At 37.2% G+C, this 19,194-nt stretch overlaps 1 protein-coding gene across 4 annotated transcripts in view; it reads left to right on the top strand.

Moving 5' to 3' along the window:
* Nucleotides 1-651: 651 nt before the first annotated feature.
* The window catches only part of LOC131032194 (ankyrin repeat-containing protein At5g02620), a 120,682-nt gene continuing 102,139 nt past the window's right edge, over nt 652-19,194 (top strand). Inside the window, exons 1-2 of one of the 4 annotated variants that reach the window (XM_057963138.2) lie at nt 652-828; nt 956-1,449. In XM_057963138.2, coding sequence (XP_057819121.2) covers nt 797-828; nt 956-1,449 — 526 coding nt within the window. In that variant the 5' untranslated portion in view covers nt 652-796. The remainder of the gene's footprint in view (nt 829-955; nt 1,450-19,194) is intronic. The other 3 variants (XM_057963139.2, XM_057963140.2, XM_057963141.2) reach the window with 3 other exon arrangements.

Below are 19,194 nucleotides of genomic sequence, written 5' to 3'. Positions count from 1 at the left end.
GAATTCATTTTAAAGAAAAAGTTAAAAAAAAATCTATCTACTTTTTAGTTTACTTTCTACTTAAAAATATGGCAAAAATGTTGTATAGATTAATCCTTTCAATTTTACATTAAAAATGATTAATACGATTAAACATTGTATTCACATCCATTCCTTTTATAATTGATTGGATATAAGATATTTGCAAAACTAAAATCTTCCATTAAGATGTTCTGCCATTAAACTAGATCATTTTCAAACTTAAAAAAATAATTACTAAACTATTTTTTTTTTAAATCAAAAAACCTCTTCTCCAACTTCTGGAAAAAGATTACAATACTTGAACTCTTATTTCTCCAACTTATTAGAAAAGATTACAATACTTGAAAAAGGTGAAGCATAATAAAAGACCCTTCTAGAAAATAAGGAAAAATACCAAAGCAAGCTACATAACCTACAAGGGAGGCATCCTTTTGATATTTGAAAAAAGTGAAGCATAAGAGACCCTTTTAGAAAATAAGGGAAAATACCAAAGCAAGCATCCTACATAAATCCGATTCGGATTCTGTTTTGAGATAAGCATTATACCTTTGTAATGTATATCATCCTTGCAAAACACATCTGAAATTTGTGCCACAAGGGAGGCATCTTTTGATATTTTGAACCGACATAAAAGGAAAGATGCCTTTCTTGGTGACTTACATGTTCTATAGCTTACATACGCCCTTTTTCCAAAAGAAATTGTATCATAGGTTCCATTTTTCTTCCGAGGGAAATTGGAAGTCCGGAAAGTCCGGCCTATGAAATTCAGGGGAAAATGAGCGGGAATTCTCCTCATCCTGCATCTCCGTATGTACTCTGAATCATCTTGATTATGCGTTTCCTTAATGTTTTCCTTTAAAGTTAATGGAGAAAATAGTAATTAGTGGACAGTTCTTTAAAATACTTACATTTCTTATTGCAAATTTATGGACAGAGAGCTTTTCAGAGCTGCCAGATCAAACAATGTGGAGGAACTGGAGAAGTTGCGACAGGAGGAGCTTGATGTGCTCAACGAGGTTACCCCTGCAAAGAATACCGCGCTCCACATCGCTGCATATCATGGCAGTAAGGATTTCGTGGTAAAGTTGATTGAAATGGCGGAACAAGCTGATTTACAGGCAGATCTGCAAGGCAAAGGGAGGCTTGAGTTCTTGGCTAAGAAGAATTTGCAGGGAAACACGGCATTGCATGAGGCGGCGAGTGGAGGGCATACAGAGATAGTGGAGGTTTTGCTGAAGCTAGATGTTGAACTAGCGAGATTGACGAATAAAGCGGGCGAAACGGCCCTATTTAAAGCTTCCTTGTCTGAAAATTTGTACACCATGAAAATGTTTGAAAAGCTGCTGGATGGGACGCCATTGGAGATGTACAGAAGAAATTGCGATGGTCAAACGCCTCTACATTTTGCTGTCTTCAACAAAAAGTCAGGTAACTGAAAACCTAATATTTTCTGATCGCTGTGAATGGATTTAAGGTACAAGTTTAAGTATGTTTTCGTTTTTATTTTTCTTTTTGTATTTTTAGTTTGTATCTGATATTTTTTATCATAATGTTTCCAAAGGGTTATGATGAAAAATATTACAGTTTCCAAAGGGTTATGATGAAAAATATTAGTCTAAATTAGAAAAGAAAAATATTACTTTAATTTTTCTATTGAAAAAACTTTATCTTCATCTTCACTTTTCACTTTTGAAATTGTGTGTTCTCAAGTATATATTTTGAATTTTTTATTTTTTTAAAAAATTAATGATTATCATAACTAATCATAGAATATTCTTTAGAAATTCACAATTAGATGATCTAATAAACCTAAATTTTTTTTATTAAACATTATTTTTATTATCAAAAAAGAAAAAAAACACTAACAATTAATAATATATGTTTAGAAAAAAATACATTTTAAATATTCAATAAATTACAAATTTTATAAATCTGAAATTTTTTTGGAGCCACATAACTACGATTCCAAATTTTCCAACCATGCTCCATACTTTTCTCATTATGTTCCTTTTCTCCTGCATAACTTTTTGGACCTTATTATTCTCTACATAAAAGTCACAGGTTTCTTTTCATTTCTCTATCATCATAAAGGGTAGAATTAACCTTCTCGAGTAGTCACGCGTTCACATTCAGTGGGTATTTCAGAATTTTCAATTCCATGAAGTTATTTGCATCTATAATATAGGTTAGAATGCTTCTACACTTCATATTAAATAGTTTCTTACATTAGTAAATTAAATAATTAGTTTGGGTTTAGAAAAAACATAAAATTGATTAAATAATTTTTTTGGTTTGAATTATGAATCGAAAAGGTTTCCAAAGGAATTTGAAATCTTATATAACAAGGAAGAGCTCAAACCAATATGAGACCATATTAATTAGTTCCTTCCTTATACCTTAATTAGTTGTGTTGATTTATTCAAGAATTTTGGTAAAGTTGAAAGCCAATAAGTAACAAATACAACTAATAATCATGTAGTTGTGAATGTTACTAAGTTCTTGAGACTTTCATATGCAATGAATGTTGGAGAGACCTAGCTCAAAGTTAACACAAGGGATGATCTAGTTGATGTGTGTAATGCAAAAGAATGAGAATTGATTATTGATTGGTCCTTTGTGATAGAGAGATTTGAAGGGGTTGTCCTGATGATGGATATCACCCGTTAATTAAATGGCCTAATGGTGATGTCCTTTTATATTTGTTCTAGGTGCACAATTTGGAAGTTTAGGCATGGGAATATGTAAATTATCATTAAATTCAAATTAAAAAAGGAAAAAGGTGTTGTTAGCAAGAAATTTGGGGATACAAAGTAAAGTTTTGAACTCCAATTAGTTTTTGGCATTGTAGTCTTTACCCTTTGGTCCTATTAAGGAGAACATGGAACTAATTTTAGACAAAAGATATCTTAACTAATAGAAGAGTAAGAACATATATAACACATTAGATTGAGATCAAAAATTAATTGTATTGATTGTACTTTAGTATATCATATACACCTTTATAACTTCTTATGCCTCTTTAAACATTTATATCATACATCCTCTTCTAGATATATATTATCCCATCCTTATTGGTGGAACCACAAATGGAGGGTCCAGATGGGACAATCCAATTGTGCAACATAGTGATCAACATAACAAAATAACTCAAGAAAAGCAAGCAACAAATAAGAAGATTGATATATTCACCATTAGCAACATTCATTAGATCATATGCCTTCATATGTGGGATAACAAGGGGCTCACAGGCCTACCACAAGGCATTATAAGTTACACAATGGGCATATTGGCCTAATCACAGTCCCTGGACTGGCGGATTGAATCTAATATTCAAACTTGCTATCTAACTAATTCATTATCCATGGATGATTACAAAATGATCTTATATATGCTTCTCGAGCTTTGGTAAAGATCCACATTGGCCTCAAGGGTCTCAATACCCAAGAATGATGAAATGTGTAGGTCGGCCCAAACATTTGATGATACACTACAAAAGATCCAGTGAAATGTGAAAGAAAGTGCTGAGACAACTACAAATTGAAATGCAATTTGAAAAGAAATTGTTTTTGGTTGATGAGGGGTTGCTTGGTACCCAAGGATGCTCCTACATCACTTATACTTCTATTATATTTCCCTAGATTCACCTTACTACTGATGATAATATCTTATAATCAATTTGTAGATATAAGATGGGATGTGACCCATACCTAGTACCCCTAGTTTACATTCTATGTTTCAATCCCAAGCTTTGTAGGTCTAATGCAACAAGATGCAAAATGTTTTCCAAATGTTTATTTGGTTGTTTTGTTCCTACCAACATCATCCTCCTTCTAAACTTTGATTTATCCTCAAGTCAACCTTGTCTTGATAGAAGAATATCCTTGTATATCTCTTAGAGGTGTGCAAAATTATTCCCCCACTAATTATTGGCCAACTATAGCCAGTGGATATGGTCTTGAAGTTGTAACAATTGTTATTTTTATTTGTGAATGGTTGTGGGTATTTGGATGGTCTAGGGCATGGATGACTTTAAGAAACCCCACCTCAAAAAACCATATAAAATCTTGGCGAATTTTTCATTTTTTTGAAACAAATATTAATTTCTATTGGCGAATCTCTCCATTTTTTCGAAAAACAATATGATTTTTATTGGCAATTTTTTAAAATCATAGTTTGTTTGTACAAAATATTGATAAATCTTAGATGATAATGAAAAAATATAGTAATCACCATGGTGAATACTTCCTTAAAAAAAAAAAGTCTTACAAAAAATCATTGGCCTAAGGGTGGAAATCATTGATGGGTTAAGGGGTAGACAATATAATATTTAGTTGCTACCATTAATTTAAATTTAATGTTCCACCACCTTTTGAGACGGGGGGATGGGTTTTGGGGACAGGGGGACAAAGGGCCTAAGTTCAGGGATAGTGGGGGGATGTCGATGGGGGGTGGCGAGGGGGCGGTGTTGATATATATATAGTACTTGAATAACTAGTTATGAAAATATTTATAAGAATCTTAAAATTAAGAATTTTGAATTACATTTCAAATTTTCAAATGAAAGTATTATGAAACTTAATTTTAAATACTTTTAATTTTAATCATAATGCTAAATAAAATTATTGCAATTTGACAAATGAAATTGTCAAATTGGAGATTTATGTTATATCATAAATATCATAAGGATGATTACAATGACTAGCATGATATCAAAATAACTCTAATAAGACTAAGTACAAAATGTAGTTAAGGGAGGCCTCTACTCATCCCCAAACTCCTCATCGGTAGAACTATTGGAGTCCTCATGGTCAAGGTCCACCAAATTAACACCAACCAACCTTGCATGTGAAGTCATAGCATCCTCATAAACCTGTGCTATCTCCTCTAGCTCTACATCTCATCGTGTTGCTAGACTCTTTTTCTACACTTGTGTCTTATGGTTAAGGAGATGCAAAGCACTCTCTTCTCTCCTTGAGGTAAGTTTGTTCCTCTTAAGAGTGGATGAAGCTATAGGTAGACCAATTCCTCTCAACAGCTAAAGAACTAGAAACTTGAGATAGCAGACAAATGGCAAGAGTGGTAGTATTTGATTATTGACCATGACAATTCCACCAAAAAATCGGGTCCTCATGTGCCATAGTTTGTATATCCATCTTAGCATTATCACTATAACCCTTGAGAGTAGAAAATTTGGTCCACTCAATGTGAATCATGCTGGCAACATTAGGATCATATATCCTATCAATAAGTGGGTGCTTAGAATAGAGTGTAATTTCTTGAAGTTGTAGCTTCTAAATCAGGGGTTGGTGCTCCTTTGGATTGGTGTCCATAAAAGTTCAAAGATTGGTGTTCCTTTGAGTTGGTGCTCATTAACATTGTAATTAGATTTTTCATTGAGGCTGGATTAGGACAATAGATCCTAGCAACTATTCTCATTGAGGTTTTTCCTTTATTGAGTTTTCCTCATATATCTAGTGTTATGGTTGTTCTCTGGTGTTTCTATGCTTTAATATTTTAATCTACTTTAGAAATTTATTTTAGTGTGATACATTGATTCACCCCACCCTCTTAGTGTATGAGTGTGTTCAACAACTGGTAGCAGAGCAAGGTTCCTTGGTATAGGCTTAACCGCTCAAGGTAGATTTGCTTTTGAACACATGGTTGGCAATGAAGGAAATTCATCTAACAAGGCACCATTATTCAATGAAACTGACTATGCTTTCTAGAAGATCATAATGGAATCCTACATTTCCTCTCTTGGATTTGATATATGGCAGTCAGTTATGATTGGGTATACATCGCCTACCAATTTTCCGTCTACCCCAAATGAAAAGAAGGAATATGAGAACAATGCAAAAGAAAAGAATGCCATATTATGTGGACTATCAAATTTAGAATTTGTCAAGGTAATGTACTGCAAAATTGCAAAGGAGATTTGGAACAAACTTCGCGGTATCTATGAAGGTGATGACACATTTAAGCAAGCCAAGTTGCAGACATATAGAGCTCAGTTTGAAGGATTTAAGACGAAGGAAGAAGAACGAATTGTAGAATATTTGCTTAGAGTAGATGAAGTTGTTAATGCAATCAGAGGACTTGGTGAAGAGGTTAAGTATGTTGTGATTGTGAAGGTGTTAAGATCTCTACCCTCAAGGTATGACTCAAAAGTCTCTGCTATTGAAGAAGCTAAGGATCTAGATAAACTTTCTATGGATGAATTGTTTGGATCTCTAATGCATATGAAATGAAAACAGGAAAAGGTGATACATCAAAGAGAGAAGTTGCATTTAAGGTTGTTGAGGTGGAAGATTATGAGGTTGATCATGAAGAGGCCAACTTTGTAAGGAGATTAAAAACATGATTAGGTAAGTACAAATGAAAACTACCATTCCAATGTTTTGAGTGTGGATCCCAAAATCAATCAAAAAAATTTAAGTACAATAAAAGAAAGAACCGAAAGAGTTTATATTATAAAGAAGACAATGGTACCTCGGATGCTGAAAGTGACTCTAAAAATGCCACTGAACCTAGAAAGAAAGAATATTTATTCATGGCAATTGTTGAGGTTGGGACTAAAAAGAATGATAATGAATCAAATAGATCTGATGAAGAAGAAGAAGCTGAGGTTGATTTGGAAGGAGAGCTCATTTCTGCCTTGAATGAGTTGGACCATGTAAGAGCAAAGAATCAAAAGTACAAAAAGACGATTGATGAATCTGAAGCACTAATAATCAGTCTCAGAATTAAAATTGAAGAAGAAAAGAAGATAGAGGATGCATAGACAGAAAAGTTGCAGGCTAAAGAAAAGGAATGTGAGCTACTTGAGGCTAGGATAGTATGTCTAAGGAAGTATGACAAAAGCACTAAAGACTTGGATGACATGTTGAGTAAACAACAAAATTCTAATATCTTGACTAGGCTAGGCTATGAGAAGGGACAATGTTCTAACAACACTATGGTAGATAAGAAGAAAAGCAAAGACAAAATCAGCAATGTCTTTGTAAAGTCTAAAGATAAAAGGAAAGATGAAGAGAACATCCAATCAGTTGGAAAAAAGAAGGATATGGTTGCTGACAAGAAATTTGAGAATAAGGAAATGATTAGAATGTTCCTTGAAGTTATCAAATGGATGTCAAATATGCATTCCTAAATGGAAATCTTGAAGAGGAAGTATATATTGAACAACCAAAAGATTTGCTATCAACAAAGGATCAAGATTTTGCATGCAGACTTAAGAATGCAGTGTACAAGCTAAAACAAGCTCCTAGAGCTTGGTATACAAGATTGGATTCATACCTTTAACAAGGTTTGAGGAAAGGTGTTGCAGACAATAATTTGTATATTAGATCTGAAGAAGATCATCAATTAATTGTGGTTGTATATGTTGATGATATAATTCTTGGGGGAAGTAGTGATTTAATGTGTAAAGAGTTTGTTGAAGCTATGCAAAATAAATTTGAAATGTCCATGTTAGGAGAGTTGTCATTCTTTCTTGGTTTGCAGATTTCTCAGACTAAGGTATTCTTATTTGTCAAACCAAGTATGTAAGGGAAAAGTTGAAGAAGTTTTAGATGGAAGATTGCAAGCCAGTTCATACACCTATGGTGACAAGGTGTAAACTAAGAAAAGAAGATGAATCCCCACTGGCAAATCAGACAAGATGTAGATCCATGATTGGAAGTTTGTTATATCAATTGCTTATAGGTCTGACATAATGCACGATGTATGCATGGTAGAAAGATTTTAGGATGCTCCGAAGGAAACTCATGTGAAGGCAATCACAAGGATATTCAAGTACCTACAACATACACAAGATTATGGTTTATGGTAACCCAAAGGCAATGATTTTAGTTTACATTCCTATGCAAATATTGATTGGGCATGGTGTGTTGATGATAGGAAGAGCACTAGTGGTGGTGCATTCTTTCTTGGCATCAAATTGATTTCCTTGCACAACAAGAAACGAGATTGTGTGTCACTGTCAATTGCAAAGGAAGAATATATAGTTGTTGCTTCATGTTGCACTCAACTATTTTGGATGAAACAAACCTTGAAGGACATTAAGGTTGAGTATGAAGAGCCAGTTGTGATTCTTTGTGATAATACCGACTCCATTAATATATCTGTTGGTGTAATTATTTATTCATGTTGGATATAATTACTTTACTTAAGTTTACTTAGGTACATGCACAACATTGTAGTTTGCATATGAGACACCTAGGGAGATGTGCATACATTGGGAGTGTGTATGTAGGAGAAATTCCACCTTTTATGGTGTGATATTGTTGTAACTTTATCATATCCACTTATCGTGGGATGATAATTCCACCTTCGATGGGTGCTGCACCTCATGTGGAATATTTTACCATTTCTCCTACCTACCCCTACTAATGCAAGAGCACCGGTGTAGTTCTTACCGGTTGAGCAGTTTGCAATGGAATTGCTTGAGATCGTGGCGTTTCTTCTTGTTTGAGAGTTTAGCGTTGTGGTTTTGGGTTTATTCCCTTGTGTTTGTTGTTTTTGTCGTGTTCGGGTTTCATGGCATTTGGATTTAATCCCAGTGAGTTATCGATTCCGGTATTGGCCCGGTTGATATGTTCTTACCGGTTAGTCTGCCAGTGTGTTGAGCAAATTTGGATCGGGTTTCAGTTGATCTTTGTGACTTGTGAATCATTGATTTATGTTTCTTATGTCTTTTATGATTTTTGGAGATGTTCTTAGTGATTTGAGCCAACATGTTACCGTTAGCACGTTTCATGAACCGGTTGGTCTTTGGGCCGACTTGATCAAGTTATTATTATTTGCAGACAGTATAAATGGAATTTTACGAATCATTTGAAAGACAAAAGACAGAAGATCAAAGACATAGTTTAGAGATCGAGCGAAGATGTAGAACCGACGAGATTTTGGTCCAGTGGATTGAAGTCGGAAGGGTTGAGGTCCGGATTAGGGTGGAACCGACAGATTCTTTCTGGAGGCCGATTTGTTTTGCAGATGATTTGTGGATCTCATATCTGTGTTGTAAGCATTGTTTGTATCCTGGACTGCGATGCAACATGTGGCATGTGTAATTCTTCAGACTGTAATAATAATTGTTCATATTGTTTACCGGTTATGTATTTTGTGTTGTTACCGGCTGTTCTTTCTACTACATCTGGCATTGTGTTACCGGTATATCTTGCATGACTTTTGTGTTAGGTTGTAAGGATGGGTTGTCCTATTGGCATTTTGGCATTAAGTTGTCATTGATGTCAACCGACATGATGGAAATTCACACAAGAATGAGCAGACATAATGAAAGCTTGTCGGTAAGGCATAAACCAGGATGAAGGCTGTGTGTGTTAACATGTTGAGCAATAAACTGGTCTGGAGGTTGGCCGCCTGTTTACGATGAAGAGACTGAATGTTACAGTTATCACAAACCACTAGAGGTGAAGATGTGTTACCGGTCTAGTGTGCACTGCCGGTTAGCAAAAGAAGAAGGCCTTACCGGTAAAGGCGTGTACCGGTATGAGTTTGCTGAATGTTCAAGCTTGAACCGACTATGTGTCGGTGAGCAGATTGTTTGACCATGGTGATGCCATGTGGAGCCGAGGTGGCAAATATGTTGTGGTCGATGAAGCCTCCATCAACACGGTTGGTGAAACTATCATTCGATATAAATGAAACAACCACAAATCACGGGATTGTAACTAACCGATGCGGCTCGAAGAAGAAATGATGACAGAGGAAGATTAGGGAGTAGTTGGCACCTGGATCAATGCAAAGGAAATCCGATTCAGGAAGACCTCGAAAGGAAATAGCTGAAGCGTTTTATGAGTTGACAGGTTTCAAGGTAGGAAATCTTGTTCGAGATTGCTATCTTCAACAAGTATGCATTGGGGAATGGAAAGAATGTAGATATACATCTCTGGAGTACAAGTGATTGATCCAAGATAGAGGATCGGATCTCATAAAGATTGTGTCGGGAGGAGAAAACCCTAACTACTCTAAATTTGAATGGCTTTTTGGCGGGAAACCATGGTATAAGGAGAGGAGCTTGAAACACAGCATTGATTGATGTTGCAGAAAAGAGGGAGAGAAAAGAGAGATTAAGTGAAAGAGAAGAATTGCTAGCCTTAGAAATTATTCTAAGAGAGTTGTAGAGTAAGTGAGCAAGCATACCGGTGAGAGGGTTCTACCAACATAACTGTAGTTTCACAATTAAGCTAAACCGGCAAGGTGTGGCAGAGTAGGCATCATCCAAGTGTGTGTGTGTGTGTGTGTGAGAGAGAGAGAGAGAGAGAGAGAGAGAGAGAGAGAGAGAGAGAGAGTAATCTCACAACCAGTAGTGTGAGATTCAATACAAGAGAAAAGACCAGTAGTGTGAGATTCAATACAAGAGAAAAGACTGTCAACTGGTAGTAGGATATTTAATCAAGAGTTGCAGAATTCATTTGCAACAAGAAGCCTTAACTGCATTCAAATTGTATTTCAATATACATCGCCAAGTTAGAGCTTGGTGCAGGGGTTGGTGCTCCTTGGGTTGGTGCCCTAAACTTTGTAATTCAGTGTTTTACCTGTGAGGCTGGATTGGAGCAGTAGTCTCCAGCAGCTTTTCTCATCGAGGTTTTTCCCACATTGGATTTTCTTCGTACATCTGGTGTTGTGAGTTGCATTTGTGTGATTGATCTCTTTGGCTTTCCTTCTTGATTTACCGGTTTGATTGTTTAAGTGCTTAAGTGGTTAACTGGTATTCTGAAGCTGTTTTGAAAGTCAAAATTTAGGAACCACTGATTCACCACCCCCCCTACTCTCAGTGGTACTCTGTGTTCAATAATTGGTATCAGAGCCTAGGTTCTCGATTATCTTTAAACCTTGGGTAGATTCTGGACTTTGAACACAATGGAAATAAATGAGTCCACTTCCTCAAAATCCCCCATGTTTGATGGATCCAACTATGCCTTCTGGAGCAGAAGAATGGAGACCTATATTTCCTCCTTGGGTTTTGATGTGTGGATGTCTGTGAAGAATGGGTATGTTGTTCCTAATGCTCCTCCCACTGATCTGGATGCCAAAAAGGAGTATGAGAATAATGCAAAGGCCAAACATGCTATCTTGAGCGGTCTGTTTGATAATGAGTTTGTCAAAGTCATGCACCGTGTTTCAACAAAGGAAACTTGGGATAAATTGTAGAGGTTGTTTGAAGGAGATGCAAAAGTCAAAGAGGCCAAGCTGCAAGCACTAAGGGGCCAATTTGAAAGCATCAAGATGAAAGATGATGAAAAGGTTGCAGACTATCTTCACAGATTTGATGAAACTGTGAGCACCATCAGAGGACTTGGTGAAGAGATTGCAGATGAGACTCTTGTCAAGAAGATACTTAGGTCTCTCACACCCAAGTATGATACTAAGGTGTCTGCCATAGAAGAAGCCGAGGACATGAAAACCTTTACAATGGATGAGTTATTTGGCTCACTGATAACCTATGAGATGAGAACAGATTGTGACACATCCTCAAAGAAAGAAGCAGCATTCAACATCACCAAAAAGGAGAAAGAAGTAACTACTCATGAAGAATCCAGTGAAGACTCTGATGCAGAAGTAGCAAACTTTGTTAGGAAGCTCAAAAGAGGATCCGGTCGGTATAAAGGAAAGCTGCCGCTTAAATGTTTCAACTGTGGGAAGGTCGGAAACTTTGCTGCTAATTGTCCTCACAAGGAAACCGGTGGAGATATGTCAAGAGAGTTCAAAAAATCTATCGACAAAGATAGAGGAAGAAACGACTATTGGCAAGGAAGGAGAGGCTACCAGAATCAAAACAGTCTATATACTATTGAGGATGATACAACAGATGAAGAAAATGCATTAGAGGATGATTACCATGAGACTGACAGAAAAGTCAATCTCTTCATGACACTTGGTGAACAAGTTGATGAAGATGAGGAAGAGGAGGACATTGAGGCTGAAGTGGACTTGGAGGGTGAGCTTATCAGTGCTCTTGAGGAATTGAGCAAAACAAGAAGAGAACTCAAAAAGGTTAAGCTTGCTGCAGTAAATGAACAAGATCTCTTGAAGCAATCCCTGGATGAGTCCGGTCAAGTTATAGCTAACTTGAAATTGCAACTAGAAGAAACTAAGAGGATATGTGAAGCTACATCCTCTGATTTGACAAAGAAGGAAAATGAGCATCAAGAGTTGGAAGCACAGATAGTGAAGCTCAGAAAGGAGCTTGAAGAAAGTAAGGAAGAAATAAAAATAAGGAGCAAATATGAAGACAACACCGAGGCCTTAGACAAGATGTTGAGCAAACAAAAGCAATCTAAAGACATTGGTGGTTTAGGATTTGAATTAGGTTAAAGTTCAACCCACAAAGATAGATCTGGCAAAGAAATAAAGTTCACCTCTTCTTTTGAAGGTGAAGAAAAGAAGACATTCACTGTAGGCAAGGATACTGACAAAAAGACATATGCAGATGCTATTGGAAATCGCCACTCAAATCGGTAACATTAATGAACTGGAGGCCACACTTCTTGTATCAACATGCAGATCCAAGGAGAAATGCAAGGATTGATCATGAAGGTTTCACTAGATCCAACAACATGAAGGGAAGACCCTCGATGAGGCAGTCCCATTCAGGACCAAGGCTACCTAACCGATATGTTTCAAACTTTCATGGTTACTGTTACTAGTGTAACAAACTTGGGCATAAAATGGCTGACTGTAGATTAATCAATAAGCCCTCTATGAGTTATGAAAGTAGAAATCCATTTAATGCACTTTGGGATATGAATGTTGTCTGTTATTAGTGCAATGGATATGGTCATAAGAGTTTTGAATGTAGGAAGAATAAACCAATACCCTACAATAATCTTAAGGATGTTTCTTTAAATTAAGATATAAAATGCTATAATTGTCAAGAGTTTGGACACATAGCAAAGTTTTGTAAAAACCGGAAGATCAAGCAGAAGAAGACAAATCTTGATCAAGAGCCGGTAACTAAACCTGAGCATAATATAGCAGCTAACAAGAAGAAGGAGACCAAACCCCTTTGGGTTGAGAAAGAAAAAGAAAAGGTAGAATCAAGTCTCATAGTGTAGACTGCCCTACATGCTGAGAGGAAAAATCTATGGGTTGTAGATAGTGGTTGTTCCAACCACATGACTGGTGACAAAAAGAAATTCATCACAATTGAAGACTGGAATGGTGGATGAGTAAGGTTTGGAGACAATTCTTCCATCAAAATAAAGGGAAAAGGAACTCTAAGCATTGATGGAAAATTGAAGGCACATGATGTATATTATGTGGAAGGCCTAAAGCACAATCTGCTGAGTGTGAGTCAGATGTGTGACAAAGGTTACAAATTCACCTTTGACTCAACCGGTTGCCAGATAAAGAAAGACGATACCGGTAAAGTTGTGGCAGAAGGAAAGAGAACGGATGGCAATGTTTATAATCTAAAGAAATGCTATGAGTCCCAATGTATGTTAGGACAAGTAGATGAAAGTTGGCTGTGGCACCGAAGATTAGGTCACATAAACTTTGATAACCTAGTTGCAGTAAGAAGAAAGGGATGTGTGAGAAATATTCCACCCATCATCAAACCGGTAAGCACATTTTGTGATGAATGTGTGAAAGGTAAACAAACTAAAGTGAGCTTCAGGACAAAAGAGCACAACACCTCAAGACCACTTGAAATTGTGCATATAGATCTATGTGGTCCAACTAGGACAAGAGCACTTACAGGTGAAAAGTACTTTATGCTCTTAATTGATGACTACTCGAGAATGACATGGATCACCTTCCTACAAGATAAATCACTAACATTCGAAAGATTCAAGATCTTTAGGAAGATGGTGGAGAAAGAAAGTGGGTGCAAGTTAAAATGCCTAAGATCAGACCGGGGTGGAGAGTTTACTTCAAATGAGTTTGAAGATTATTTTGAAAAGCATGGAATTAGAAGGTAATACTTAGCTCCTAGGACACCACAACAAAATGGTGTGGTAGAAAGGAAGAACAGAACAATGAAGGAGATGGTCAGAACCATGTTAAATGAGGCCAGACTGTCGAACACATACTGGAAGGAAGCTGTTCATACTGTTGCATATACTTTGAACCGGGTTCAGTCAAGAACAGACAACAGAATGACACCTTATGAGTTGTGGTATGACCGGAAGCCATAAGTCAAATACTTCAAAGTATTTGGAAGGAAGTGCTTTATCAAGAAAAATATGGATGGTCTAGGAAGTTTTGACTCCAGGAGTGATGAAGGAATCTTCCTTGGTTACTCATCTAACAACAAGGCCTACAAATGCTACAACAAAAGACTAAGAAGAGTCATTGAGAGTGTGCATGTAAAAGTTGATGAGGATATGCACAAAGGATGTCAACCACAGGTTAACCAGTATGATGATTCCGGTAATGACGATGATGAAGCTCAGTCAGACAATGAACCAGAAGAAGCATCCAAAAAGGGTCCCAACCGGTATGTGCAGTTGAATCACACAGAAGAGAAAATTTTGGGAAATCAGAGTGATGGTGTGCAAACCAAAAGAAGACTTGCTCGAAATGACGAACAAGTCAACCTCTGCCACATGACTGAAGTTGAACCCAAAACGTTCAATGAGGCCAGCAAAAGAAAAGAATGGATGGATGCTATGGAAGAAGAACTGCAATAGATTGAGAAGAACAAGACTTGGGAATCAGTCCTAAGAATGGAAGACAAGAACATCATTGGCACAAAATGGGTCTACCGGAACAAGATGAATGAAGAAGGTAAGATTGTTGGGCATAAAGCTAGACTAGTGTGCAAAGGATACTCTCAGGTAGAGGGGATTGACTTTGAAGAAACATTTGCACCAGTAGCTAGATTAGAAGCAATTAGAATGTTTCTAGCTTTTTCTACCTACAAGGGTTATAAAGTATACCAAATGGATGTAAAATCTACCTTCCTAAATGGAAATTTGGAAGAAGTGTACATGGAGCAACCCGAAGGGTTTATGCTGCATGATGATGAGATATTTGTGTGCCGACTGAAGAAGACCTTGTATGGTCTAAAGCAAGCTCCTAGAGCATGGTATTCAAGATTAGATCAGTACCTGAAGGAGAAGGGATTCAAAAAGGGAAGTGCATATAGAAATTTGTACATAAATAAAGATGGGAACCACATGATCATTGTGGTTGTGTATGTAGATGACAATATCTTTGGAGGCAACAAGGACACCCTCTACAAAGAATTTGCTGATCTGATGCAGTCAGAATTTGAAATGTCAATGCTTGGTGAATTGACATACTTTCTTGGTTTGCAGATATTACAGCAAGATAAATGAATCTTTATCTCACAAATCAAGTATGCAAAGGAGATGTTGAAGAAATTTCAAATGGAAGATTGTAAACCGATAAGTACCCCCATGGTGACCGGCAGTAAATTGAGCAAGAATGATGAATCACTAGTGGTGGATCAAACTCTGTATAGATCCATGATAGGCAGTTTATTGTATCTAACTGCTTCAAGACCGAATATAGTTCAGGCAGTATGCATGGTGGCCATATTCCAAGCTACACCAAAGCAGTCACATATGAATGTTGTTAGCAAAATTTTTAGATACCTACAAGGGACGCTTAGCTATGGTTTGTGGTATCCTAAACAAGGAAATTTTATCTTGGAAGCATACTGATAGGGAGTTTGCTAGGAAAGTGCTCAAAAGGTCAATTTGCTCAAGAAGTTCAATTTGCTACCCAAAAACATGTTTGAGTCTGCTATATGTGTTTACAAATCAGTCTTCATGGCTATAGTGTCAAGTACTTCCAATATCACCTTCCTAACAAACTCCCCTTAAGGTGTTGGCTCCTACCCATGCTCAAATCTACTCAAGTTACCTACTCCACCCATCTACACACCCTCAATCTCTAATCTTTGGCATTAACCCCATTTTTCCAGAATGCATTAGGAGTCTTCTACATGGACATGTAGGGGCAGCAAAGTTTTCTTAAAGGTTTGATGCTCACAATTTGGTTTTAGGCTCATAGCCCTTAGCTACTCAAATTCCAACCAAAGGGTCAAAAACCTCCAAAAGGGACTACACAATGTCCCAAGGCCTATTTGGCATTTGTCTCATTGTTTAGGATTTATCTCCCAAGGTTTCGTAAACCCCCAAATCCTCCTTTTGATCGGGTTTGAGCATTTTGACCAAAACTGTCATTTGTGTGTTATGCAACCAAAAAGGCTAGTAGCCTGTGGAGGGGTAATTTGACACTTTTGTGCTTGTCCTGCTCTACGATGGGTATTTCCTCACTCAAACTTAATTTGGATGGTGTCTTAGGGGTATATGCTCATAGATTTTTGTGTTTTAAACCACTGTTAAGGCATATTGAGGGCTGTCCACTTTTTGTGGCACTTTTGTAGGGTTTGGTAGGGTTTAGATCCAAACACATTGGGAAATCATTGCATCTCCACCAAACAAGCCTCCAAGTTGTCTTAGAACCTCTGCCCCATCAACATGAAGCCTTCCCCTGCTGCTGCCTTGCATTCATAATGCCAAACATTTGGCAAGCAATCTGAAAATGGAGAGAAATGTCACTGTGACTGTCAACTTGCTGCCCTTTACCAGTCAGACTGCTGCTACACTTTTTGGACCTGTTTTTCAAGAAGTATAAACTTGTACAGAACCTCAATGAGGTCTTCAAACATTAAACAAACCTCCTATTACACTGCCTTCATGATGCAAGGCTTGGATCATGCTTTGAAGCACTCCATGAGCATTTTTACAAATATAAATTCCAAAAAAACAATGAACTCGTTCTTTTGCTTACAACAAGAGAATGATTAAATGAAACAAGCTATTCCAACACATAAAAATGATGTTTAACAACCTTGGTCACATGCCCATACCTTTGCCTCATTCATTTGTTCACTCCAAATTACTTTTGGGTGCAAATCTTGAGTTTTTTGTTCATGCTACTAGCCAAATAACCAATACTTGCCTAGTATTCGCTCAAGTTCTTCTTCCAACCACACTTTTGGCACAAAATAGAGCATATGTACAGTATATACATGATTTCCAACTTGACTAAATCCATTATATGGGTTCCCAGACCTGGATTAGTCAAGTGGTGACATTTTAGAGCTTCAAACCCTTGACAGGGCAACGAGCAGGCAAAAACTAAAATATTTTTTTTGATAAACCAAAACACAGTAAAAACCCTAACACAAAGAATGAAAAACCTTCATATAACCATGACACAAACTCCCATGAAATAACAGTATGGAAATAGTGTTCTGTATGGATTGTTAGAACAATTTTTGCTCAAAAAGCATGAAAAACAGTCATATTTCATTAACTTCTTCTTGTTAAGACCAAGCCAACCTATTTACAATGTTTGAAGTGTCCTTATATAGGAACACTCAAACCATTTCAACCATTACGGCGTCCATAACTACCTTGTAGAGTGATTTTACAATTTTTCTCACTTTTTGTCAAAATGTTGCTTGACAACATTGGCAATTTTCGACTCTTAGTGCATTTTTGACCTACAAGACAAATATCTCCCACCTAACCATTTGAGATGGTGTCAAATCATTAAATAGATCAACTCCAATTCCTTTCTAAGCTTGTTACAAGTTTTTTAACACATTTTCACTATAATGCCATTTTTGGCTTACAAGGCACTATGGGCCAAAATTGGAAAGAAAACTTGAGTAACATTATCTAAACCACTCTAAGATAAACCTAAACCATAATGAAACCTAAAACACACACTTGGACTCTTACAATAGTCCTTTATTCAATTCTTGATCCCATTAGGATCAAATAAGCCAAAATTGTGAAGGTGCTCTTGCACCACATACACTGATGTTGATTGGGCAGGTTGCATTGATGATCGAAAGAGCACAAGTGGTGGTGCATTCTTTCTAGATGACCGGTTGGTCTCATGGCATAGCAAGAAGCAGGACCTAGTCTCTCTATCTATTGTTGAAGCTGAATACATTGTTGTTGCAACATGCTGCTCTCAGGTGCTTTGGATGAAGCAGACTCTCAAAGACATATAGGAGGACATCACTGATCCTGTTCTCATCCGGTGTGACAATTCGAGTGCAATCAACATAGCAAAGAATCCAGCCATGCATTCCAAAACAAAGTACATTGCTATCAAGTATCACTTTCTCAAAGAGAAGGTTGAAGGACAGGAGGTAAGGATGGATTATGTCCCTACTGGAGAACAAGTAGCAGACATTTTCACCAAACCATTACCGGTAAGCACTTTTGAGTACCTCCGACACAAGTTGGGAGTTGTGTCATCTGTCTAGGAAGGCTTCATGTGGCTCAAGGGGAGTTGATAGCGGTCTAAGGGGGAGCTCGATATGGATCAAAGGGGGAGTGTACAATACCCTTTGTCATTGTGTCAAAGGGGGAGAAATGTACCGGTATGAAGTGTCTTGCAAGAAGTTGACATCAATGTCAAAGGGGGAGATTGTTCACATTTTGGCATTAAATTGTCATTGATGTCAACCGGCATGATGGCAATTCACACAAGAATGAGTAGTCAGAATGAAAGCTTACAGGTAAGGCATAAACCAGGATGAAGGTTGTGTGTGTGTTAACATGTTGAGCAATAAACCGGTTTGGACGTTTGCTCCCTTACATGATGAAGAGGCAAAATGTTACAATTATCACAAACCACTGGAGGTGAAGATGTGTTACCAGTATAGTGTGCACTGCAAGTTAGCAGAAGAAGGCCTTACAAGTAAAGATGTGTACTGGTATGAGTTTGTTGAATGTTCAAGCTTGAACTGACTATGTGTCGGTGAGAAAAGTGTTTGACCATGGTGATGCCATGTGGAGCCAAGGTGGCAAATATGTTGTGGTCGATGAAGCCTCCATCGACACGGTTGGTGAAATTGCCAGTCGATATAAATGAAACAACCACAAATCACGGGATTGTAACTGACCGATGCGGTTCGAAGAAGAAAGGATGACAGAGGAAGATCAGGGAGTAGTTGGCGCCTGGATCAATGCAAAGGAAATCCGATTCAGGAAGACCTCGAAAAGGAAACAACTGAAGTGTTTTATGAGTTGACAGATTTCAAGGCAGGAAATCTTGTTCGAGATTGCTATCTTCAGCAAGTATGCATTGGGGAATGGAAAGAATGTACAGATACATCCTTGGAGTACAAGTGATCGATCCAATACAGAA

Source organism: Cryptomeria japonica, chromosome 4 (assembly GCF_030272615.1).
Source record: "Cryptomeria japonica chromosome 4, Sugi_1.0, whole genome shotgun sequence".
Lineage (NCBI taxonomy): Eukaryota > Viridiplantae > Streptophyta > Pinopsida > Cupressales > Cupressaceae > Cryptomeria > Cryptomeria japonica.
This window is presented reverse-complemented; position numbering and strand designations above follow the sequence as displayed.